The sequence below is a fragment of the Rhinopithecus roxellana genome, chromosome 6 (genome assembly GCF_007565055.1).
Source record: "Rhinopithecus roxellana isolate Shanxi Qingling chromosome 6, ASM756505v1, whole genome shotgun sequence".
NCBI lineage: Eukaryota > Metazoa > Chordata > Mammalia > Primates > Cercopithecidae > Rhinopithecus > Rhinopithecus roxellana.
In genome coordinates this window covers 120,173,257-120,200,566 of record NC_044554.1, presented here as the reverse complement: position 1 = coordinate 120,200,566, position 27,310 = coordinate 120,173,257, and the positions used below count along the sequence as shown (strand labels likewise).

At 38.6% G+C, this 27,310-nt stretch overlaps 1 protein-coding gene across 6 annotated transcripts; it reads right to left on the bottom strand.

Annotated features, from left to right (window-relative positions):
- Positions 1-466: 466 nt before the first annotated feature.
- On the bottom strand, positions 467-27,310 carry CLDN12 (claudin 12). 6 transcript variants are annotated; one of them, XM_030932369.1, is made up of 5 exons: positions 12,898-13,097; positions 10,841-10,930; positions 6,008-6,042; positions 3,571-3,625; positions 467-2,991 (listed from the first exon to the last, which is right to left on the bottom strand). In XM_030932369.1, the coding sequence occupies exon 5, from the start codon at positions 2,956-2,958 to the stop codon at positions 2,224-2,226; it is 735 nt and encodes a 244-aa protein (XP_030788229.1). In that variant the 5' UTR covers positions 2,959-2,991; positions 3,571-3,625; positions 6,008-6,042; positions 10,841-10,930; positions 12,898-13,097; the 3' UTR covers positions 467-2,223. The 6 variants fall into 6 exon arrangements, 5 of the variants coding, with proteins under 5 accessions (XP_030788229.1, XP_030788228.1, XP_010352958.1 ...); XM_030932368.1 differs by having other exon boundaries at positions 3,583-3,625; XM_010354656.2 differs by lacking the exon at positions 3,571-3,625.

The window sequence follows — 27,310 nt, the reverse complement described above, 5'->3', positions numbered from 1 at the left end:
TAATCTCAAAATTCTACTCATCGTTGTCTTAAAATGATCAAGACTCAGCTACAGCTAAGAAAAATGAAAAGGATCAGAAGTGAAAGAAATCAGAAGCCAGTAATTTAAAAAATCATAAGCTTGGCCGGGCGCGGTGGCTCAAGCCTGTAATCCCAGCACTTTGGGAGCCGAGACGGGCGGATCACGAGGTCAGGAGATAGAGACCATCCTGGCTAACACGGTGAAATCCCGTCTCTACTAAAAAATACAAAAAATTAGCCGGGCGAGGTGGCGGGCGCCTGTAGTCTCAGCTACTCGGGAGGCTGAGGCAGGAGAATGGCGTGAACCCGGGAGGCGGAGCTTGCAGTGAGCTGAGATCCGGCCACTGCACTCCAGCCTGGGCGACAGAGCGAGACTCCGTCTCAAAAAAAAAAAAAAAAAAAAAAAAAAAAAAAAAAAAAAAAAAAAAATCATAACCTTGTGTGCTTTCTACTGACAGCATTTAAAAATGTATACAACTAGATTTATTTGATATATATATATATAAACTAGTGTTGGAATTAGGGGAAAAAGTACCAAATACATCTACACAAATACTAGAATCATATTCAGAATTGCAAAAAGGCATAATAATCTGTTTATCATATAACTAGCTGTTTGTAAAATCTGTAATGGTTAATAAAAAATCCTTATGAATATAGTACTAATATGTAGCAAATTACACCAATTAAATAAGCAGCTCAAATTCATAAGGCTAAAGACCCAATATCCCTGAATTTCTAAGTGTTCATCTCAGTTTTAACATGGTTTTCATCTAATTGTTACCTCATCAAAAATAACTCCTCCATCCTTAATACATCATCATACTTTCAGAAGTAGAGAGGGAACAATTTCTCTACCACTTTTGCCCATTCTCATAAATCAGTGCTATTACAAAATCTAGGCTAGCACAGGTACCTAAAGGATACAATGGACTGAAGTAAACAGAATTTCAAGGTCCAGGATATTGTTGGTGTTGTACAATTTGTCTGTCTGCCCGAAAGTTGTGTCTCTGGTTGAAATATTCCTGGATCAATGATTAAGAAGTTAAGGCCAACTGCCAATGAAGTCAGACTATTCCCCAACCGTCAGGTAACATTTTGATCTTCTCTATTAAAATGTCTTACTGGATGGGACCAGATCTCATACTTTTCATGTATCCTCTATAGCACCTACTAAAGTGTTAGGCAGAGATATATGCTCAAGGAAATAATCAGTGACAGGGGTGGGAAATGAATCAAGGGTGAATGAATCAAGGTTATGGCAAAGCCATACCTTACATCACCCATAACTCAAAAGGCAGTCACCAGAGTAAATCTCTATTGTAGTCACTGAAGAACAGACTTCTTGTCCCCTACTAAATTATGTCTGAAAGAGAACAAACAATTATGGCCCTTTTATTTACTTAGCCACTAAGAGATTGTATATGGGCATGAGTACTGTTTGATGGATGATATCTCCAAAAAAGGGTTCTCTGCCTCAGAGGAAACACTAACCTGTCATAAAGCACATTCTAATCCCAATAACACAATTTATGGAATCATTAATGTTAAAAATTATTATATGTTATCCATAAGTAGGTGATATTTAGAATGGTGGTCTTAGTCTAACATCATTTAAAATACATTTTACTTTTAAACACTGGCATGAGGTAGAAGAAAGTCACAAAAGAAAGTAATCTTCAACATACTGACACCTATTCATACAATTAACCCCGAGAGAGAAGAGTTACAGCCTTAAGCTAGATTATTGACTACTATTAAAATATTACCCTTACCTGAAATAAATTTCTTATATTTGAAACTGCCTTTTCTTTGCAGTTAAAGGTCTTATAGAAAAAGAAAAATACACACTGAAATATTCATAAAGATTGTATACAACAGCTTCTGCTAACCATGATTCTTTAACATGTTGCTCTAAATTACCTCAATCGTGATGCAGGCCTCTTCCACTTAAATAATTAATTAGATATCAATATGAAGGCTAAAATTCCTTCCAGTATAAGAAGCAAAATAAAAAAATTCACATTTAATATAATGTACTTCTCATAAAAACTAGCAGCACTTCATTCTACCAGGACATACAAATTTGGCTTCATTGATTGGTCAAAAACAAAGGAAAATGTATATAGGTCCAAAAGACCTCCTTGCACAAGGGGAATGTGAGGCTACAAGAAGTTTTCTTTAACAATTAACTATTTCCCCATTAAGTGGTGTGTGAAACTACTGGAATGTCAATTTCAATGGCAGAGAGGCGAGAGCGTGCTGAATAGGGCTGTGAGTAAGTATGCATACTGGGTGGATGGGAGTACAGTGGTTGCCAGAAAGGAGAAGGCAAAGATTTGCATGTACAATACCAAATAAACAGTATAAGGGAAGTCATAAACAGGCCCCCAGCACTAGCAATAGTGACATACACTGCATAGTCAAATGAAAAAACTGGCTCAAACTTCTTGTTCAGATGGATGTTATAAAAGATGACCCAGATAGATGGGGAGAGGCTCACAGTACCTGCCAGGAAAAATAGCAGCCCAGCCACCAGGTGGCAACCTGCACTATTGACCAGACACTTGGCCAGTTTGATATTGGGCACCGAGGACCTAAAGGCAGTGTTGCACATTCCAATCAGGCAGAGCAGCAGGGCACCCATGGCGATCAACATGCTGAGGGGTAGGGCAAACTGGAGGACACGCAGGTCCAGCTGGTCAACTGATGAGTACCAAGTAGTGTCGTACATCAGGCAGTCACTGCTCCCGTCATACCGGGCACATTTCACCCACAGGCCTGTGTAAACAGTCAGGTTCTTCTCGTTTCTGTTGAATGTGATCAATCGTAATTTTCTCCAGTTGGGAAGCAGAGTCCCTGCAAAGAGGCCTGCTACTGAGGCGATTCCACATAGGAAGGAAAGGACTGTGGCTGCGTGGACATCCCGACAGCCCATGGCAGGCAAGCTTGTGGAGTGCTGTCAGTCAGACTAGGGAGTGACACACAAGAGGATAAATCGTGAGGGGACAATAGCAGAACAGAGCAGGAAGGGTGGTGCCAACTGGCAAAACATTTAATGATGAAATGTCAGTGCAAAGAGGGAAAGTCTCTCCCGTTTCCTCTCCGTACAATACAAATGTATATACATGCAGGTGTGTATGACCTCAGAGTACAGGTGCACACACATTTGGTTATTACTGACTGGGTAATGGAGTAACTAAAATCTGTAGTCATCAGTATTTTTCTTCAGAATTAAAAAACAACCAAGATAATGTTAAAATCTCTTACAATTACACCTTCAATCTTCTTGTTTGTCAATAATCGTTCTTTCAACACAATATATCAAACACTCTGTATATGTCAGGCACTCATATAGCAAGGGCGCACTCATCAATCATCAGTTAGCTACCAACACCACAAATTCAGCCTCAAATGCTCATGCAGCAGGGGTGAAGGTGGCTCATAAAAGGCAAAGGTGTAGGGAAAGAAGCAGTACAGAACAGGGGAATGGTTGAGAGTCAACTCTTAGCAAGGCTGCTTGAATTCTAATCCCCATCTCCTCACTTACTAGCTCACTGACCTTGGGCCAGATTCAGAACTTCCCTGTGCCTCGTTTTCTTCATCTGTGAAATGGAAAGAATAACAGTGCCAACCTCGCAGGGTTGTTCTATGGGTTCAATGAGATAATATAATGTTGAGTGCTTAAAACATGTCTAGAACATAATAAATGCTACGCCAAGTGTTAACTACTTCTTAGCATTCAGTGACCCAGCTCAGTGCTTGGCACATCAGAGCAGTTCAAAGAACATTCATTGAATGAATGTTAAATAAGAAAAAGCAAACTGATCTAATTCCTATGTACTAGGCACACAAGGAAATTATAAAAAGTAAATGAGCTCATCTCCAATGAGTCAGTCAAATGAAAAGATGAGAACATTGTTCCCTGAAATTATTCTGCTTAATTACTTCCTTGTTGATTCAAGATGACCCAAGTGCTTTTCAGGGAAATCTACAGCACTTGTTGGTTATTACTACTACTGTTCATATAAGATGAATGCAAACATTTTACAAGTAATGACAACCTATTTCTATTAATGCTATTATAAGAAAAACAGTCACCAGGCCTTTCATTACAAATTAAAAGGCCATGTTCTTTTTCTGTATATGACAAACTATAAAAAGCTTGCATTATATTCAGCTTTAATTTCCTCAAGGATCTGATATTCCCTCTCGAAGCAGGACTCAAATGTTTTTTCTCTGCCTTCTATAATACCTACTATGAGGAAATAGAGCAGACTACTTCAATAAGGTTTACTTTTTTTGGTCAGAGCATGATGAAGGGGCAAGGTTGAGAACAATTTTTATTTCTGTATAGTTCCATCATCCTTTGCAGAATCAAATATTATCTGCTGGGATGGTGAAGTTGTTTCTAAGCTTTCAGGATCAGAAAGACAATTATGACCAAAATGCTAGGAAGCTGGCTTAGAATGTGATTCTCATGAATTCCAGTGGGAGGGCACAATGTTCTTTAGAAAACAATGTTATTTGCATATTTAATCTAGTCATATAATACAAGAATATTTTTTCTTTTTTTTCTTTCTTTTTTTTTTTTTTGAAACAAGTCTTACCCTGTTGCCCAGGCTAGAGTGCAGTGACACAATCATGGCTCACTGCAGCCTTGACCCCCCCACCAGGCTCAAGTGATCCTCCCACCTCAGCCTCCTGAGTAGCTGGGACCACAGGCACACGTCACTATGTTAATTTTTGTTTTTTGTTTTTTTTGTAGAGACAGGGTTTTGTCATGTTGCCTAGGCTGATCTCAAACTCCTGTGCTCAAGCAATCCACCAGCGTTAGCCTCCCAAAGTACTGAGATTACAGGTGTGAATCAGCCCTCCTCCCTCCTTCCACCACCCAATTCTTCTTCCCTTTCTTTTTTTCTTTCTTTTAGAGAACTGGTTTCACCATGTTGGCCGGGCTGGTCTCTAACTCCTGGCCTCAAGCAATCTTCCTGCCTTGGCCTCCAAAAGTGCTGAAATTACAAGCTGGCATTATAGGCATGAGCAACTGCACCCAGCCAGAATAATTTTGCTAACCAAAAAAATGCCTATGTGTACATACATATATATTCAAATATACACAAAGCATATATAAATGTACAATATAAAATCAGAGTTTAAGCACAAGTAACCATTTTTAAAGCTCTCAAGTTAAACACGGTTAGTTCTAAGTTTTTCCATTAGTATTAGTTTAGTATTTATTATGTTACCTTCTGTCAATATTATTAGAAGTAGCAATTGTTTAAGAAAATTTTATGAAAGGGAGAGATAAATTACAGTATTTTTTTCATGCAAATTGGGAAAAAGTTGTCTTGCTTAATTGTGGCAACCAAACACCTCAGTACAGCAATGGAAACTAGTACAGATTTGAGAATGTTTGCACTGGAAAAAGCTACTAGAGATGCCAAACTCTAGGCTACAGCTCTCTGGTGGTCTTTGCTTATTCATCTATCTCCCCCATACAACTTGTGTGCCTGGCACACAAGTGATTCTAGGATTATTTGAATAAACGAGTAGTGGGCTCTGTACAAAGACCCCAGTAACTCACAAAGGTGGGCCACTGGTAATGAAGAACTGTACAAGGAAGTAGTTATTAGTAAGAAGCAATCATTTATTCAACAAGTACTTATATCGTGCTGAGTGTCTAGCATACACAAAACACTCTGTTAGGCCCTGGAAAAACACCAAGACCACTGAGACCTGGACCTTGCTCCCAATGTGTCTATAGACAGACTTGTGGAAAGAAACAGCTGTTTTATGTAAACTTAGACCCTGGAAAAACACCAAGACCACTGAGACCTGAACCTTGCTCCCAATGTGTCTACAGACAGACTTGTGGAAAGAAACAGCTGTTTTACGTAAACTTAAAGTGCTGGTGGTGAATCAACTGTATAATTACTACATATCAAGTGATTATTGTTAGGTGTTAAGCAAAGTGAATAACGTACCTGTTCATAAAAATTTATCAGCCAGGAGTTAAAGACTGAGAAATGAAGGAGAATAAGGATTTGATTAAAGTTGTGAAGACATAAGAAAAAGGTTCCCCCTGTTTCTTTCAAGCTTCAGAAGTCTTCAGATAACCCACTCAAAGTCCTAATGCAATCACAATTCCTTCTTGCTTTCAGAAGCAGTATACTGCCTGGGCGAATTGGCTCATGCCTATAATCCCAGCACTTTGGGAGGCCAAGGCGGGCAGATTACTTAAGGTCAGGAGTTTGAGACCAGCCTGGTCAACATGGTGAAACCCCGTCTCTAATAAAAACAAAAAAACTAGCCAGGCATGGTGGCACATGCCTATAATCCCAGCTACTCAAGAGGCTGAGGCAGGAGAGTCGCTTGAAACCAAGAGGTGGAGGTTGCAGTGAGCCTAGATCACACCACTGCACTCCAGCCTGGGTGACAGAGCACAAGACTCTGTCTCAAAACAAACAAACAGCAACAAAAAACAGAAGTAGTATAGAAATAATTGGAATTTCAATGTAATTGAGATTTCTCCAATCGAACTGCCCTGTAACACTGATTCCTGAAACGTAAATGGAGTGAGAAACAAGATCAGGATGTATAACTCTATTATTAATAAATTCCAGGCCAGGTGCTATGGCTCATGCCTGTAATCCCAGCACTTGGGGAGGCTGAGGTGGGAGGATAGCTTGAGCCCAGGAGTTTGAGACCAGGTTGGGTAACATAGCAAGACCCCATCTCTACAAAAAAAAAAAAAAGAAAGAAAGAAAATTAATTATTAAGAAAAATAAATTTCTGTAATTCTTAGCCTATAGACTATCAAATGACATTAATGAAGAGAGGTGGGGCAATATATATTTCAGTATGAAGTGCTTTTAACTGTAATCTGCATCATATCAATACAAATATTATATTAGTTCTCTGAAATTGCCTTTGATGAAGCATTTTTAGCTCAGATCTCAGGGATGGACAAAGGCCTATCTATACAGAGTCAACAAGGATACCATGGCACTTTGTCAGAAGGGAAGTACTATTAGCCTTAATTCTTAAGCTAAATTTTGGCCTGATGCTGGAATTAATGTCTAGCTCCTTGTAGCTTCTTTTGGCTACTTCACTTTTATGCCCTGTTCTTAATTTCACATGCTTATGGTTTGATAAGTTATATATCCCACGAGAAAGAGAAAGTAATTTATTTTAAGACAGGGTCTTACTCTATCACCCAAGCTGGAGTGCAGGGCATGATCACAGCTCACTAGATTTCAGTGGGCTGAGATCCTGGGCTCAAGTAATCCTCCTGCCTCAGCCTCCTGAGTAGCTGGGATTACAGGTGCATGCCACCATGCCAGGCTAACTTTTAAGTTTTCTGTAGATGGGGTCTTGCTATGTTGCCCAGGCTGGTCTTGACTTCTTGGGCTCAAGCAATCCCCCAACCTCAGCCTTTCAAAGGGCTGGGATTACAAAAGTAAGCCACTATGCCTAAAGTAAAATTTTATAGGATAGTTTAGGGAAAGAATATGTTTGATGTTTTAAAACAAAGATAATGCTGACTTCCAGATTAGGATTTGTTCATACTTGCAAGGGTAAAAAGACTACTCTTGTCCTGTGTCATTTAGTTTTAATCCACAATAATTTTTTTCAAATGCAAACCTCATCCGCCATTCCATTTCTTACCATTCAATAAGTTCCCATTTCCCACAGAATAAAGTCTCTAAAGTTTCAAATCCTCCCCATAGCTTACACCACCTGATTCCTACCAAATTCTCAACCTTCTTATGTGCCACTCTTCCACCCTACACACTACAGTCTATGTAGCCACACCACCTTTCTGTTAACTTCCCAAATTTTCCACTTTCTAATTCGGTTAAGGGTCTTCCCTCATGGTCTTTCTCCTAGAACTTTCTTAATTCCAACCTATTATTTGCTTAGCTAATATTTACTCATTCTTCTAGTGTCCAGGGAGGCTTGCCCTAAACCTCCCCCCACCCCTGGTTATATGCTGTGGTAGCACTTTTGCACTTTTTCTTCTGTAGCAGTGATCATTCTTATAATTCCTTGTTCAGTGTTGTTTTCTTTCCCATCAGACTGTGAATTCCAGGACAGAGATCCCTTTGTTTTGTTCACTGTGTCCTATATTGGCACATAAAAGGCACTCAATTATTTTCTGAATGAATGAGCAAACAAATGGAGGTTCTGTATAACTCTAGTCAGAATACAGACAGAAATTTAGTCTCAGTTCCATTCACTTCATTTGGGACAATTCACACCACCCTGCATTCTGATACATCCAGACTGCTTCTAGACTGTGCCCCTGCTTTCTCCTTTTTGGCCAAAAGACTCTCCCATTTTACAAAACAACATTCATTTTCTTCCCCCAGAAACCTGTTCTTAGCAAAGACGAGGCCATCCTTAGGTACCCACATGCAGACTATGCTTCTAGGAATACATATCTAGGTTTAGCAACACTGGCTAACTTCAACAATGCTTTGAAAGTCAATTATTCCTGGCCGGGCGCGGTGGCTTGTGCCTGTAATCCCAGAACTTTAGAAGGCCGAGGCAGGCAGATCACAAGGTCAGGAGTTCGAGACCAGCCTGGCCAATACGATGAAACCCCGAGACTCCATTTCAAAAACAAAAAGTCCATTGTTCCAGTGTTGATTCTTCTGTTTTCAGCTTAACAGGTATGTCATGAATTAGACATACTTCTCTTAAGAGTGGTTAATATATCAAATTAATATTTAGTAAAGCTAAACAATATATATGTTTTTTAATGGAGAAAAAAACATCTTTTTGCCATGTGAAAATCCCGAATTAGGGACTGTGGAAAATGTGCAAGGCTAAGAACACTTTAACAAATCTGACAAGCAGTCATGAGTACTAGCTGAATGACAGCTTTGAGCTACGTTGTACATACACATAAGTATGTCTGTTGTTTCCATCTAGGAAGCTGCTTGGTATTGTTGTCCCGGAGACCAAAGACCTGAATACCACTCAGAACCTATCATCTACAAACTGGACAAGTCACTTATGTCCTCTGAACCTCAAATTTTTCATCTGTAAAGTGTACCACAAAGTAGTAAAATCATGAATAGCAAAGTCCTTTGTAAACCAGAATACGGTCAGAAATGTAAGTCAGTAATGATTATTAGCAGGCTTATTTACTTTTTTCAACTAGAAACATACTTTCTTCTGGACCCTCAGCAAATGACCACAGATGGTTATAGTCATATAACAAGAAGGACAGAACATTCTCTTTGGAGACACTGACCAAATCAAATATAGACTCTATTTCAAATAACCACTTCAGATTTGTCATTTGACCCTCTGTTCCACCGTGACTTTCAGAAAAGAAGATAAAATTTGGTACACAATTAAATGTTATCAAAGACATAATTTCAAATAAAAATATTTTCAAAGTATATATTTTCTATGGTTTTGAATAGAATTTAAAGAAGGCTGGAGCAGGAACAGTGGCTAAGTGCTTTAGGAAGTCACAGATCTCATAGACCCTGCACTATTTTTTCCAGGCACAATTCTGAGTTATAGTTACAGGAGAGTTACAAGAGTACATATGTCTAGTAGCAGCTGGCTTCTATTTTTTTGAGACAGGGTCTTGCTTTCTCACCCAGGCTGGAGTGCAGTGGTGCAATCATGGCTCACTGCAGCCTCAACCTCCCAGGCTCAAGCAATCCTCCCACCTCAGCTTCCGGAGTAGCTGGGGCTATAGGCATGTGCCACCACACCTGGCTAATTTTTTTTTTTTTTTAATTATTATTATACTTTAAGTTCTAGGGTACATGTGCATAACGTGCAGGTTACATATGTATACTTGTGCCATGTTGGTGTGCTGCACCCATCAACTCGTCAGCACCCATCAACTCGTCGTTTACATCAGGTATAACTCCCAATGCAATCCCTCCCGCCACTCCCCATAATAGGCCCGGTGTGTGATGTTCCCCTTCCCGAGTCCAAGTGATCTCATTGTTCAGTTCCCACCTATGAGTGAGAACATGCAGTGTTTGGTTTTCTGTTCTTGCGATAGTTTGCTGAGAATGATGGTTTCCAGCTGCATCCATGTCCCTACAAAGGACACAAACTCATCCTTTTTTATGGCTGCATAGTATTCCATGGTGTATATGTGCCACATTTTCTTAATCCAGGCTGTCACTGATGGACATTTGGGATGATTCCAAGTCTTTGCTATTGTGAATAGTGCTGCAATGAACATACGTGTGCATGTGTCTTTATAGCAGCATGATTTATAATCCTTTGGGTATATACCCAGTAATGGGATGGCTGGGTCATATGGTACTTCTAGTTCTAGATCCTTGAGGAATCGCCATACTATTTTCCATAATGGTTGAACTAGTTTACAATCCCACCAACAGTGTAAAAGTGTTCCTATTTCTCCACATCCTCTCCAGCACCTGTTGTTTCCTGACTTTTTTATGATTGCCATTCTAACTGGTGTGAGATATTTTTTAAAATTTTCTCATACAAACAGGATCTCGCTATGTTGCCCAGGATGGTCTCAAACTCCCAGACTCAAGGGATCCTTCCACCTCAGCCTCTCAAAGTGCTGCAATTACAGGGCTGAGCCATCATGCCCAGCCCTAACTTAATTCTTGATGGTAACACTGAGAGTTCCTTCTACCTATAATTTGGGTTTTCTGAGAAACTGTAAGTCATCAATCATTGCACTCACAAGAGAGGTCTGTCCTATACATTTATTTTGTTGAACAAGAGAAAAAAAAAATAGTCATTGTTGGCAGACATGGTAGCAGGAGGGAGGGAAATAAGATATAATTAAAGGACGTACTTACCCTTTGAGGTACCTGACAGTTCCAAAACAGCTTTATTCAGCTTAGAAGAAACACATGCAGATCTGAATACACAGTAGCAATAATCTGAGCCTAAAGAAATAGGAAAAATACTCCAAATTAACACGGTACTTCTCTAAAAGCTCTGCTTGAATTCCCATGAATTAGAAGAAATGATTAGTAATCACCTAAAACCAATGAAATGTTATACTAAAAAGGGCAGATAGTAAATTTTTAAAAAGGCAGTTGAGCAGGGGTGCAGTGGCTTACATCTGTAATTCCAACACTTTGGGAAGCTAAGGCGGGATGATCACTTGAGCTGGAGTTCAAGACCAGCCTGGCCAACATGGCAAAACCCCATCTCTCCTAAAAATACAAAAATTAGCCGGGCATGGTGGCTCATGCCTATAGTCCCAGTTACTTGGGAGGCTAAGGCACAAGAACCGCTTGGACCTGGGAGGCGGAGGTTACAGTGAGCCAAGATTGCACCACTGCACTCCAGCATGGGCGGCAGAGGGAGACTCTGGCTCAGAAAAATAAAATCAAATAAATAATAATAATAATAATAATTAGCCAGGTGTGATGGTGCACACCTGTTGTCCCAGCTTCTTGGGAGGGTGACCCGGGAGGATCACTTGAGCCCAGGAGTTTGAGGCCACAGTGAGTCATGATCATGCCACTGCACTCCAGCCTGGATGACAGCAATGATCTGTCTCAAATAATACAAAAATAAAAATTAAAAGGCTGTTTATTCCTTAATTCATGCATTATATATGAGAAATATAGAGAATATAGAAAAATACGTAGAAATAGAAGGAAAAAATTAACTCATTTTGTGACTTGAGAATATAGGAGAAATGGGGACGAAAAAAACTTTGCTGTCTTGGGAATATATGATTGATATTTAATGAATGTTTTAGATCATTTTCATGACTATGGTGAAAGGATAAGGTGGGGAAAGATTGTGCAGTTGTCTTGGAAGCAAAATAAATTTTCTTTTACATTTTTAAAAAAGGACACTGACAACAAGACCAGACAAAATTGATCTGAATTCTGCATCCTGAAATTTGCAACTAGAATGCTTTAAAAAAATAGTTCCACCAATGACTCAACCTGCCATTTGAAGATGCTTCTATATATCTACTTTAAACATTAGCCATTTCCTCTTCAAATACCATTTATCTCAAACAGGTAAGATGAGAATGGAAACTCATTATTATGTGCGCCTGAGAGTTTCCTGGATTGAGGCGTTCATCACTAGCCCTATTATGATCATTATGTAGAATGCCCTCTACAACTGGCTGCTCGGAGATTTCAGTCAAGTCCCCCACAACCCCTCCCCCGCCCCAAATGTGTTTCTTGAGTTGATATCAAGCATAATTGCTCACTCCAAAGTCAGAGGAAATCGCTTTACAATTAATAACACACATAGACTCCTTGGGCAATCATCTTAAGTGAGGTCACCAAGTCTGACCTTTCCCGTGGCTATGGGCCCCTTACTAGGCCGGGAACATAGAACTTACAGGAAAGCAAAACAAGCTCCCAGGGCAATCCGCATCCCCCTCCGCCCCCCTCCGCCTCCTCTCCTCCTCCCTCTTTTCGAAGAGCCCTGTGCTTAGTAGACGCAGACCTGGCAGAAAGAAAAAAATGCCCCACTATTTAGAGCCAATGGAGAGAGACCGCAACAGCGACTGTTAACGCTCTCAGTGAGAGCTAGCCCATCCCTGCAACACTGAGTGGGTTTGAACCGCAAGCAGGTCATCATTACACAACCAGCATCAGCTGGTTATTCAAAAATAGCAGCTTGGGCTCCCCCACAATCCCGCGCCAGCAAAGCCACCAACCCTTGGCGGTTCCGGCAACACACCTCGACATTTCCATACTCCTGTGTACAAAATAATTTTTTAAAGCCTTACCAAATACCTACTCAATTTTCACATCCACAGATGTGGTGAGCGTTTTTCAATGCTCCCAATTCCCCTGGATTTAGCTATTTTACATAAAATCCTCAGTTACTTATGCAAAAGACCCAGAAATCGGAACATCTTGACCACACCTACCTGCTTCTCACACGCAGGGCATTTTACTCGCCCACACTGAGGAGCCTCTTGGAGCGTCTCCCTCTCAGCGTCCCAGGAAGTGCGTTCCCAGAGAGGCACACCGGAGGCTTCTGGGAGCGCAGTCAGGTTCTCCCGTGGCCCTGAACGGCAATGCCCTGGATGGCTGGGACTACAATTCCCAGAATCCACTGGGCTGCCAGCCGCAGGCAACATCCTGCGACCACCTCCTGCCTTTCCGTTTTTCCCCCTCCACCTCCTCGGATTTCTCTTGCACCTTATGTTCTGTCTAGAATTGGGTTATCGATTAAAGAAAAAAAAAAGGCCAAACGAAACAAAACTAAAAGTAGTTTTGAGTTGGGTACCTAAGTAAATATTCCCCAGTGAAGGTGACTTGCCCTTAAGAAGGTTAGCAAAAATTCTTAAATCTGGATTTTTTGTTTCCCCTCAAAGGTTTATCTAGGCACAAAGTAGAAAAGAGCTCAAAGTCTAGAACGAAACAGCCCAGATTTGTATGGGGCTTTGCTGTGTATTGATTGGGTGGCCCTGGGCAAGTTATCTCTCTATGGCTGGAGGTTATCTGTTAAAATGGGGATAAGATCACCCACATCATACTGTTGTCTTGAAAATTGAGGGACCTAATATAGCTAAAGTACAGAATATATAGCTAGCTATTAGACATTTGAACTAATTTTACTCTCCCACACAATTTCTACTGTCCTGTCCCTTTCTGTTGGCTTCTCTCGAATGTGAAGTCCTGCATTAGTGAATGAATATTTGAATTAAACTAAAGGATTCCAAAGTCCTAAATAACAATCATTGAGTTTTTAAAAAATAAAAGATGCTGAAGTGTTGTGATGCCTACTACTTCGAAATGATCACACACACACACACACACACAAATGGATATAAAATGTGGCAAAGTGTATAATTGATTCATGAAGAATACGTTTGTGGGTGTTTCTTGTACTATTCCTTCAAATCTCTGTATCTTAGAAATTTTTCAAAATAAAAAGGAGAAAAAGTATCATAGTTTATACAAAAGGACGGCACCCATCCCAAGTAAGTATAACCTTGGGCAAGTGAGGTAACCCCTTTGTGCCTCAAGGTCTCATCTGTAACAGTGTATCTACATCAGAAAATTGTGATGAGGATTAAATCAATTACCATAGAGATGGCTACAACAGTGTCTGACACATAATGACTATATGTTTGCTATTAGAATTTTCCATTTTGTGTTGCTCTAGTAACAATCAGACTATTTGTCAGAGACTTTTCAAAAAGGGAGGGTAGAGAGGCTACTATCACTCCACCGCTACCTCCTTCTTATGTGTGATACTGCTTTAGAGGATAGATAAGGTTATCTAAGGCCAGAAGCAATCCAATCCCAAAGCCAGACCGGGAAATGTAATAATGAGGAAGAAAGATAGCACTGGGTGGTGAAAAGATTTCTGGGCTCCAGGCCAGCTCTGGCAATAGCAGATGGATAATAGCAATGTGACAAAGGATAATCACTTATTTCCTCTGAACTTCAGTTCTCTCATCTATAAAGCTGAATTGAATCAAACAACTATGTACAAAATCATTTTATAACTTATTTCCCAATCACTGATGAATGCTGCCTGATTAGAGGACTTTAGCTGGGAGGTACAGACAATTGATTACAATAATTTAAAAAATCACAGCACAAAAAGGAAGGAAAGACAACCCTATTCCTAGACTTACTGTTCAAGCTGGGGTCTAAAATGCCTGCTTCTGGCATAGCAAAGATGGAACAGAATACTTAAATACCCTGTTGGAGTTCAGTAGTTAAATAATTGGAATATAATTCTCAAAAATACTTTAGATAAGAATTTAGATCTGCAATTAACAATCCTGTCTTTCCTGTTTTTCTCAGTAGAGATTCTTTAAAGAGAAAGTCAAATCTTAAATTCATTGCCATGTACCATTCACCACCAAAATTCTACCGATATTCCCATTTGGTCACTGTGTTAGCTTTCTATTGCTGCTGTGACAAATTATCACAAACTGAAAGGCTTAAAACATAATAAATTTATTATCTTACAATTCTGGAGGTCAAAAATCTGACACAGGTCTCACTGGGCTAAAATCAGGATGTCAGCAGGGTTTTTTGTTTTTTCCTTTTTTACTGATGTGTGATAGATGTACATAGTGTTTAGAAGTAGATATGATCATATAATACATTCATATAATTTGTAAAGATCAAATCAGTGTACTTGGGATATTCATCACCTTAAATATTTATCTTTATGCTAGAACCATTTAAATTCTCTTCTAGCTATTTTGAGATATACAACACATGACTGTAAACTATGGTCACCATACTGATCTAACATTAGGTCTCAGTTCTTCTATCAAACCATATATTTGTACCCACCAATCAACTTCTTTTCAAACCCCTCTTCTATTCTACCCTTCCCGGTCTCTGGTGACCACCACCCTACTCTCTATTTTCATGAGATTCACGTTTCTTTCTTTTTTTTTTTTTTAATTTTTTATTTTTTTATTATTCTACTTTAAGTTCTAGGGTACATGTGCATAACGTGCAGGTTTGTTACATATGTATACTTGTGCCATGTTGGTGTGCTGCACCCATCAATTCGTCATTTATATCAGGTATAACTCCCAATGCAATCCCTCCCCCCTCCCCCCTCCCCATGATAGGCTCCGGTTTGTGATGTTCCCCTTCCCGAGTCCAAGTGATCTCATTGTTCAGTTCCCACCTATGAGTGAGAACATGCAGTGTTTGGATTTCTGTTCTTGTGATAGTTTGCTAAGAATGATGGTTTCCAGCTGCATCCATGTCCCTAAAAAGGATGCAAACTCATCCTTTTATCCATGGTGTATATGTGCCACATTTTCTTAATCCAGTCTGTCACTGATGGACATTTGGGTTGATTCCAAGTCTTTGCTATTATGAATAGTGCCACAATAAACATACGTGTGCATGTGTCTTTATAGCACCATGATTTATAATCCTTTGGGTATATACCCAGTAGTGGGATGGCTGGGTCATATGGTCATTAAACTAAAGAGCTTCTGCACAGCAAAAGAAACTACCATCAGAGTGAACAGGCAACCTACAGAATGGGAGAAAATTTTTGCAATCTACTCATCTGACAAAGGGCTGATATCCAGAACCTACAAAGAACTCAAACAAATTTACAAGAAAAAAAACAAACAACCCCATCAAAAAGTGGGAAAAGGATATGAACAGACATTTCTCAAAAGAAGACATTCATACAGCCAACAGACACATGAAAAAATGCTCATCATCACTCGCCATCAGAGAAATGCAAATCAAAACCACAATGAGATACCATCTCACACCAGTTAGAATGGCAATCATTAAAAAGTCAGGAAACAACAGGTGCTGGAGAGGATGTGGAGAAATAGGAACACTTTTACACTGTTGGTGGGATTGTAAACTGGTTCAACCATTATGGAAAAGAGTATGGCAATTCCTCAAGGATCTAGAGATTCACTTTTCTATGTCCCGCATGAGTGAAAACGTGTTATTTGTCTTTCTGTGCTTGGCTTATTTCACATAATGGCTTCTAGTTCCATCCATGTTGCTGCAAATGAGGATTTGATTCTTTTGTAATAGTTGAATAATGTTCCATTGTGTAAATATAGCACATTTTCCTTATCCATTCATCCACTGATGAGCATTTAGGTTGATTTCGTATTTTGACCATTGTGAATAGTGCTACAATACACATAAGTGTATTGATGTTTTTCCAATATATTGATTTCCTTTCTTTTGGATATATACCCAGTAGTGAAACTACTGGATCATATGGTAGTACTATTTTTAGCTTTTTTGGAAACTCTATACTATTCTCCATAGTGGCTGTACTAATTTGCATCCCCATCAACAATGTACAAGAGTTTCCCTTTTGCCTCATCCTTGCCAACATCTATTATTGCCTTTTAGATAAAAGTCATTTTAACTGGGAAGAGATACTGCAGTTTTGATTTGCATTTCTCTAATGAGTAGTGATGTTGAGCATTTTTTCATATACCTGTTGGCCATTTGCATGTCTTCTTTTGAGAAATGTCTATTCAGATCTTTTGCCCATATTTTAATCAGGTTGTGTGTGTGTATGTGTATGTGTGTTTGCTGTTGTTTGAGCTCCTTATATGTTATTGTTATTAATCCCTTGTCAGATGGGTAGATCGCAAACATTTTCTCCCACTCTGTGGGTTGTCTCTTCACTTTGTTGATTGTTTCCCTTGCTGTGCAGAGCATTTTAGCTTGATATAATCCTATTTATTTTTGCTTATATTGATTGTGCTTTTAAGGTCTTACACAAAAAATCCTTGTGTCCAAGACCAATGTCCTGGAGGGTTTCTCCAATGTTTTTTTCTAGTAGTTTCATAGTTTCACGTTTTAGGTTTAAGTCTTTAATCCATTTATATTTGATTTTTGTATATTGTGAGAGATACAGGTCTAGTTTCATTCTTCAACATATGAATATCCAATTTTCCGGCATCATTTATTGAAAAGACTGTCCTTTCTCCATTGTACGTTCTTGGTGCCTTTGTCAAAGATGAATTGGCTGTAAATGCATGGGTTTATATCTGGGTTCTTTATTCTGTTCCATTGGCCTCTGTGTGTGTTTTTTAAGCCAGTACCATGCTGTTTTGGTTATTATGCCTTTATAGTAAATTTTGAAGTCAGGTAATGTGATGTCTCCAGCTGTGGTCTTTTTGCTCAGGATTGCTTCGGCTATTCAGGGTCTTTTGTGGTTTGATATAAATTTTAGAATTTTTTAAATTTCTGTGAAAAATGCCATTAGTATTTTGATAGGGATTGCACTGAATCTGTCAATAGCGGTGGTTAGTCTCATGTTCACAATATTTTCAATCCATGAACATGGAATATCTTTCCATTTTTTTGTGTGTCCTCTTCAATTTTTCATCAGTGTTTCATAGTTTTCCTTGTATGGATCTTTCACATCTTCAGTTAAATTAATTGCTAGGTGTTTTATATTCTTTGGAGCTATTATAAATAAAATTCCATTCTTGATTTCTTTTTCAATCATTTGCTTTTGGCATATATACATGCTACTGATTTTTGTAAGTTAATTTTGTATATTGCATCTTTACTAAATTTGTTTATTAGTTCTAATAGTTTTTTGGTGGATTTTTCTAAGTAAAACATCATGTCATCTGTAAACAAGGCTAATTCAACTTCTTCCTTTCCAATTTAGATGCTCTTTCCTTCCTTTGCGTAATTGCACTGGCTAGGACTTCCAGTACTATATTGAATAAAAGTGGTGAAAGTGGGAATCCTTGTCATGTTCTAGATCTTAGAGAAAAGGCCTTTGGTATTTCCCTGTTCAGTATGATGTTAACTATGGGTTTGTCATACATGGCCTTTATTATTTTGAGTTATGTTCCTTCTATACCCAATTTGATGAGGTTTTTTATTTTTTAATCAAAAGGGGATGTGAATTTTATCAAGTGGTTGTTTAGTATCTATTTAAATAATCATATGGTTTTTGTTCTTGGTTCTGTTAATGTCGTGTATCACATTTATTGATTTGCATGTATTGAACCATCCTTGCATACCTGTAATGAATCCCACTTGATTATGGTGAGTGATCTTTATAATGTTTTGTTTTGAGAAAGAGTTTTGCTCTGTCGCCCAGGCTAGAGTGCAGTGGCGTGATCTTGGCTCACTGCAACCTCCACCTCCCAGGTTCAAGCCATTCTCCTGCCTCAGCCTCCCAAGTAGCTGGGATTATAGGCATGAACCACCATGCCCAGCTGATTTTTGTATTTTAGTAGAGATGGGTTTTCACCAAGTTGGCCAGTCTGGTCTTGAACTCCTGACCTCAAGTGGTCTTCTTGCTTCAGCCTCCCAAAGTGCTGGGATTACAGGCATGAGTCACTGCACCCAGCCTTTAACATATTGTTGAATTTGGTTTGCCAGTATCTCAAAATTTGTTGAGAATTTTTACATGTATATTCATTAGTGATATTGGCCTATAGTTTTCTTGTTTCATTCTGTCCTTGTCTGGTTTTGGTATCAGGGGAATTCTGGCTTCATAAATGGGTTTGGATGTTTTCTCTCCTCTTCAATCTTTTTGAACAGTTTGAGTAGAACTGGCGTTAGTTCTTGAAATGCTGAGTAGAATTCAGCAGTGAAGCCATCAGGTCCTGGGCTTATTTTTTATTTATTGATAGGAGATTTTTTTTTTTTAACTCATTATTGGTTTATTGAGGCTTTCTATTTCTTCATGGTTCAGTCTGGTGTGTGTGTATGTGTGTATGCATAGGGCTTTTTTTAATGTAATACATCTGAAAAGAATGTATATATAAAGAGTTGAGACATGATAAATCATTGATTCAACACTAATGAATCTATAAGAATTAGGATTGGGGAAAGGAAAAGATTACCTAAACATTTTTAGAAATTGGGAACTCAAACAAAAACAAGCTGATAAATCCCTACTAACACTTATGAAGAGCCTTCTTAAGACTCTTTCCATGATTTTATTAAACTAGAGAGCCTCATCTGGCTGCTCTACGGTTCCTCATATGTGAAACAGAAATAAGGGGATTCCCTGACTGTTCCCAATGCTGTTAAGTGTTCTCCTCACCCTCACCTCACCCCCAGCTTCTTAATGGAGTAGGCCTTCAGTCTCATAACTTGAAAGGATGTGGATCATTCCATAGATGTCTTCTAGCACCACCTCTCATATTTCCTATACATACCGGGTCTCCAGCTTCATTCTAGGAATAAAATATACTACTGAGTTGCAAATCTATGCTAAGGATATAAGACAATGACTGACAGAAAAATTTATTTTAAATTACATATTCTGGGAGGCCGAGGCAGGCGGATCATGAGGTCAAGAGATTGAGACCATCCTGGCCAACATGGTGCAACCTCATCTCTACTAAAAATACAAAAATTAGCCAGGTGTGGTGGCATACACTGTAGTCCCAGCTACTGGGGAGGCTGAGGCAGGAGAAGTGCTTGAACCCGGGAGGTGGAGGTTGCAGTGAGCCAAGATGGTGCCACTGCACTCCAACCTGGTGACAGAGTGAGACTCCATCCCAAAAAAAAAAGTACATATTCAATCCAGTTAGTGTATTTCAAAGGTGCAATATTTTTCTTCATTTATTAGTGAAAGAAGTTAGGAATTAATTTCCCCCCAAATCAGGAAATGGCAAACAAATGTCTTTGAAAGTCACAGTCACATATATAGTGCATACTAGAAAAGAGGAGGGACAAGACAGGTTCCACACACTTTCATGAGTATCATCAAATTCTGGATCTATTCAAGGGTAGAGAGAAAAGGCAACTTTCAAAAAGTAGCACTTTATTAAATGAAGCATTTACTATACTTCTTCCTAAGAGCACCAAATTGAGAACATGTTTTCTAAATGAGATCTAAGAAGTGGAAATGTGGAATCAATCTGTCCTCCTCCCCTTAAGGCTATCCATTGGTTAAATAAACAAGACTAAAAATCAAACCCCTCCCATACTCTCCCTCCCAAAAAAGAGGGGGAAAAACTCACTAAAATGTCCCAGATTACTCTCCAGAATACAACCAGGGAGCAGTTTTAACAATTCAAATTAGTCTGTTATAGAGTCAACACAGCATGCCTTGCTTTTAAACAAAAAATTAAATTAAAAAAATAAAAAAATTTTTTGGAACAACAAAACAAAAACTAATACTAATCACTTTTCTGACAATACACAATTATTCAAAATTAACTAGAGCTGGGAGAGGGAAGGTGGGGATACCTATGGGCCTTGTCTCACACGAGTGCATGTGTGTCAGGTCCAGGGCATTTGTCATTATCGCAAAAATGAATTTTGATTTTTAATCTCTAGTTTGATGAACACTGCTTTTGGTATGACGCCAATACCAGCTGTGCAGAAAAGGCTCTGGAAAGATGTTCATAGCAGCACACACTTGCAGCTCTTTTTCAGTTCTGGAGGCTCCAGGGCAACCAATATTGCTTCATCAGATACATTTTTCGGCCTAATTTTCAGTTTCACTCCAATGCTTCTTCGCTGATTCTCTGTCTGGATGATCTGTTCATTATTGAGCGCAGGGAGTTCCCATACCCTACTATTACCGTATTGCTGTCCATTTCTCCCTTTAGATCTATTAATGTTTGCTTTATATATCTGGGACCTCCAGTGTTGGATGCAGAGATATTTGTAATGTTATATCCTCTTTCTGAATTGATCTCTTTATCATTATATAGTGACCTTCTTTGTCTCTTTTCAGTCTTTGATTTGTAGTCCATTTTATCTGATTTAAGTATAGCTACTCCTGTTCTTTCTTGGTTTCCAGCTACATGGAATATCTTTTTCCACCCCATCCCTTTCACCATGTGCGTCCTCATAGGTGAAGTGGCAGAATATACTTTGTTTCATATCCATTCAGCCATTCTATGCCTTTTCATTGGAAAATTGTATCTGTTTACATTCAGAGTTATTATTTGATAAGTACTGTCATTTTTTTGCTTGTTTTATGGTTGTTTTGTAAGTCCTCTCTTTCTTCCTATCTTCCTTTATAGGTAAATGATTTTCTCTCATTGTATGTTTTAATTAGTTGCTTTTCATTTTTAATAAGTCTATTACAGGTTGTTGTGTGAGATTACCATGAGGTTTACCAAAAATGTTATTTTAATATGACAACTTAGATCACAAAAAAAGTGAAAAAAAAAAAAAAAACTTGTATACTCCATGTCCCACATATTTTGACTTTTAGTTATCTCAATTTACCTATTTTTATATTGCCTACCTCTTAACAGGTTGCTGTAGCTATTATTGTTTTTGATAGAGTTGACTTTTGGGCTTTATACTAGAGTTATAAATAAACTGCACACCAAAATTACAATACTAGCATATTCTGGATTTGTCTGTGTACTTCATTTTACCAGTGAATTTTATATCTTCAAATGTGTTAGGGTTTTTTTCTGCATGGTTAGTGTTTTTTTCTTGCAGATTGCAGAACTTCCTTTAGCATTTCTTGTAAGATGGATTTGGTGGTATTCTGGGAAAGGACATATCTCTCCTTCATATTTGAAGGATTACTTCTGGTTCCAGTATACTTGGATGACAGGTTTTTTTTCATTCAGCACTTTGAAAATGTCACTGTACTCCCTCCTGGCCTATATGGTTTCTGTTGACAAGTCTTGGCCTATATGGTTTCTGTTGAGAAGTCTGTTGCAAGATGAACTGGAACTCCTTTATGTTATTTGCTTATTTTATTTTGCTGCTTTTAGGATTCTCTTTGTCCCTGACCTTTGAGAGTTTGATTATTACATGCCTTGTGGTAATCTTTTTTGCACTGAATCTGTTTGGTGTTCCCTAACCTTCCGGGACCTGGATATTTATCTCTTTCTCAAGTTTTGTTATTATTTCTTTGAATAAGTTTTCTACCCCTGCTCTTGCTCAACTCCCTCTGGAACACCAATAATTCTTAGATTTGGTCTTTGGAGGTAATTTTCTATATCTTCTAGGTGATTTTTTCCCCTCAGATATCTTTACTCCCAAATGGTGATCTTCATTGCCTTTCACTCTTTTCTTTTTTCTCCTCTGTGTATTTTCAAATGGCCCAAGTTCACTGATTCTTCTGCTTGATCCACTCTGCTGAATTTTTCAGTTTAGCAAACGTATTTCTCAGTTCCAAGATTTGTTTAACATTTAAATCTTTGTTACATTTATCTAATAAGTTTCTGAATTGCTTTTCTGTGTTATCTTGGAGTTCCTTGAATCTCTTTACTACTTTTAATTCTTGGTCAGAGAGCTCACATATCTCCAACTCATTAGGGTCAGTTACTGAGGAAACATTCTTTTGATTCTTCCTTTGAAATATCCACTTGCCCTTTATTCACTACAAATAATTACCACAATTTTATTCAAGGCCTCACCTCCTTAGATCAAGATAGGTGCAACAATTTCCATAGGTAATGGTGAATTTAAAATAATAGAAAATCCAGTAATTTATTATTATTCAACATTTTTGTTTTGTTTTGTTTTTTTGAGACAGTCTTGTTCTGCCACCCAAGCTGGAGTTTAGTGGCGCAAACTTGGCTCACAGCAACCTTCGCCTCCCGGGTTCAAGCGATTCTCCTGCCTCAGTCTCCTGAGTAGCTGGGATTACAGGTGTGTGCCACCATGCCTGGCTAATTTTTGTATTTTTAGTAGAGATAGGATTTTACCATGTTGGCCAGGCTGGTCTCAAACTCCTGACCTCAAGTGATCTGCCCTCCCAAAGTGCTGCAGTTGTAGGTGTGAGCCATCGCGTCCAGTCTATTATTTTAAATTTAAAACAGAAAACCTTATTACATACTAAGCAGTGGGCTCTTTTTCACAGATTATTTAATTCCAACAACCCCACATTACCAGCAGAGAAACTGAGATGCAGAGTAATTAATATGCCCCAAATCAAGAAGTATTAAGTGGTGGACTTCCTAAAAGGTTGCTGTCATTGCTCAGAACTCTATAAACTCAGGCCCATCTCCTTATTTTAGATTTCCGTCTCTAAGATTTACTCTAAATGCTCATGTCAGGTATTCCTGAACTTGGAATGGCCTTACACTATTTTTTTAACCCAGATCTTACATACATTCACCCTTCTCTGAATATTTGTGTCTTCTCTAAGCTTTACACAATTCATAAACTCCAAAATGTAAACTAACTCGCAGATATTGTTCCCTTTCTGTTAGTCATATCTCACCAGAGCATTTCCAAGTCCATGACTGAAATTCAAATACAGATTAATAAAAATTACTCCCCATATACTTTTTAAAAAAAGCCTGTCAAATAAAAAAAACTATCTATTAATTGCAAAATTGGAAAATGTAATTGCAAAGTATATTATCACTGCTAGTTGAGAAGTAAAAGGGGAAAACAGTTTGTTTTTGAATTACTATAAAAAATCTGAGACTGGGCTTCTGCAGGCTTTATATGAAGCATAGTGCTGGCATCTGCTTCTGGTGAGGCCTCAGGAAGCTTACAATCATGCTGGAAGGTGACGGGGAGCAAGTATGTTGCATGGTGAGAGTGGGAACAAGAGAGAGAAGGGGGAGGTCCCGGATTCTTTTAAACAACCAGATCTCATGTAAACTGAGCAAGAACTCACTCATCACCAAGAGGATAGTGCTAAGCTATTCATGAAGGATTTGCCCCCATGATCCAATCACCTCCCACCAGGGCCTACCTCCAACACTGGGAATCACATTTCAACATGAGATCTGGAGGGAGCATTCAAACCACATCAAATAGGGAAGTGTTAAGTTTTATGTATCCCTCAAAAATTGTATGTTGAAGTCCTAATCAACATTACCTCAGAATCCAACCATATTTGGAGATAATGTCTTTATAGAGGTAATCAAGTTAAAATGATGTCAGGCCGGGCGCGGTGGCTCAAGCCTGTAATCCCAGCACTTTGGGAGGCCGAGACGGGCGGATCACGAGGTCAGGAGATCGAGACCATCCTGGCTAATATGGTGAAACCCCGTCTCTACTAAAAAATACAAAAAAAAACTAGCCGGGCGACGAGGCGGGCGCCTGTAGTCCCAGCTACTCGGGAGGCTGAGACAGGAGAATGGCTTGAACCCGAGAGGCGGAGCTTGCAGTGAGCTGAGAGACGGCCACTGCACTCTAGCCTGGGCGGCAGAGCAAGACTCCGTCTCAAAAAAAAAAAAAAAAAAAAAAAAAAAAAAAAATGATGTCATTAGGGTGGGCCGTAATCTGACTGATGTCCTTATAAAAAGGGTAAATTTGGTGACAACCACACACACAAAGAGAACGCCATGTATAGATGAAGGCAGAGATTGGGATGATGCTTCTACAAAACAAGAAATGCCAAAAACTGGCCCCAAATCACCAGAAGCTAGGCTAGAAGCATGAACCAGATTCTCTCTCATGGCCCTCAGATGCAACCAGCTCTGCCAATACCTTGATCTTGGACTTCCAGGCTCAAGAAATGTGAGATAATAAATTTCATTGTTTAAGCCACCTAGTGTGCTGTACTTTGTTACAGCAGCCCTAGCAAAGTAATAAAGGAAGGGAAGAAGGTTCTGAGTAAATTAAACAGTGAGATGTCACTTTACAAACTGTTAGAAATTTGTAGTGCATCATCAAATTTGATAGCACATCTGCTTCTAAGATTCTTGAATAAAGCTACTTAGTGAAGAGGGAGAAGGAAGAAGAGAGGGAAGAGGATTTACAGAAGAATTGGCCAATTAATAGAATAAAGGCGTTTGCCCATAACTGCATTAAGGTGCTTTAAATCTTTGTCTCTTACCATGCCTACCACCTGCTCCTACCATCACCACTAATTTTTTTCACAGTTTTAAATAGAAATTTTTTGTTGAGTTTTTGATGAGGTATTATAAACTTGTATTTACTGTAGTCCTTCCTTGCCGCCCCCCCACCCCCCGCCATCCTTAGTTTGTTACTTACAGTCAACTGTGGCCCAAAAATATTAAATGGAAAAGTTCAGAAATACACACTATTCTAAATAACATGAGGAAATCTCATTCCATCCTGCCAGGAGGTGAATCATCTCTTTGTCCAGTGTATCCACGCTGTATATGCTACTCTCCCATTCACCATGGGTAGATATCATCTGATCCTGACATCATGGCTTGATGATCCAGGATCACCCAAAGCAAAATATTCTCCTGAGGTATTGGCAGAAGGTCAGCAGTAGCCTAATACCAGGTACGTTACAATGCCTATGTCATTCACCTCACATGATCTTATCATGTAGGCATTTTATCAGCTCACATAATCAGTAAAGATATTTTGAAGGGAGACCATATTTAACATAGCTTTTATTACAATATATTGTTATAATTGGTCCAATTTAATATTATTCATCTCTTACTGTGCCTAATTTATAAACTTTATCATAGCTGTGTATAGATAGAAAAAAACATAATATATATAGGGTTTGGTACTATCTAGGGTTTTAAGCATCCCTTCCCCCCATCCTCAGTTTCAGTTACTTAAAGACAACTGTCATCCAAAAATATTAAATGGAAAAGTTCTGAAATACACACTATTCTAAGTAACATGAAGAAATCATGAGGGAGTTTTCTGGTTTCATATTTTTATAGGAAAGGAAGGTCATATGTGCTCATTTTATTGTTCTAACAATTTCTCTTGACCCCACTACCACTTCCTGGAAAGATTTGTTTTCAAAACAGAGGTTCAATTTTTATACAGTCTTTATTTCCCCCATTAGCATTCACTTGACTCAGGACTTTTATGTACTGTGTCATTTAATCATGTTTCAAATCCATCCAAAGTCATAAGCTTTTACTCAATGTATGCCCTTGATTTAAAATATTCTCAATCTCCTTCAATTTGTAGCACACAAAACTGAAGGCATATTTTAGCTTATAATCATGTCTTTTTTCTTAAGAAAATTATACTACAGTTTTCTTAAAACCTTTCATATAGAAATAATACAATAGTGTTTGGTAACCAAATAAAAAAATGAAAGTACTAATCAGAAGATATTGGCAGTTTCAGAAAAATATACTGGAATATGGGCCATGAACAAAGGAAGCTTTTGTCCTTTGCTTTCAACTTTCAATGCACTCAGAATTTAGAAAATAGGAAAAGATTATCTTGCCATATATTGCTCGCAAATTAGTTATAACATAAGCTGCATGTCCTGTTCTTCAAATTCCAAGTATTTCAAAGGGACATGACTTGGATAACAGCTATGCTTCACATAGCTTGGTATCTTACCTGTACATCCCAAAGAATTTAATTTCTATTATACACAATTAATAATATATACAAAAGTGATTACTTTCTCTGAAGTCTTCCAGGTACCCAACAACTATTAACAACATTTTTAAACAATTCTAACAAATTGCCTAAAATTTGTGGTTGATGATGGTCAGAAATGGTAGTTGAAATCGCCCCTGGCTTTTTCATGCTTACAAAAGCCAACTGAGGCAATAACCACACCTGATACTTCTGAGCTATCCAGAGAGACATACAACAACTTTCCAACATCCATATTTTTTTCTTCTTCCCTCTCTCCCTTTCTCATTTTTACTACCTATTTCGTTTTGCTTTTTCTTCAGTTAGCTACTGACACCTACTCAAAACTAAAGCTATTTCCCTAGTACCTTTCCCTCTACTTGCCAAGCTCCAATTAGAAAAAAGAAAACTGGCTGGGCATAAATGGCTCACGCCTATAATCCTAGGACTTTCAGAGGCTGAAGCGGGATGATTCCATGAGGCTGGGAGTTCAAGACCACTCTGGGCAATATAGTAAGACCCTGTCTCTACAAAATAATTTTTTAAATATTTATTTAAATTTTTAAATAAATTTATGGCACACACCTGTAGTCCCAGCTACTTGGGAGGATGAAGCAGGAGGATAAC

Coding starts and splice junctions, on each gene's coding strand:
- CLDN12 (XM_030932370.1), bottom strand. CDS start 2,958: ATGGGCTGTCGGGATGTCCACGCAGCCACAGTCCTTTCCTTCCTATGT.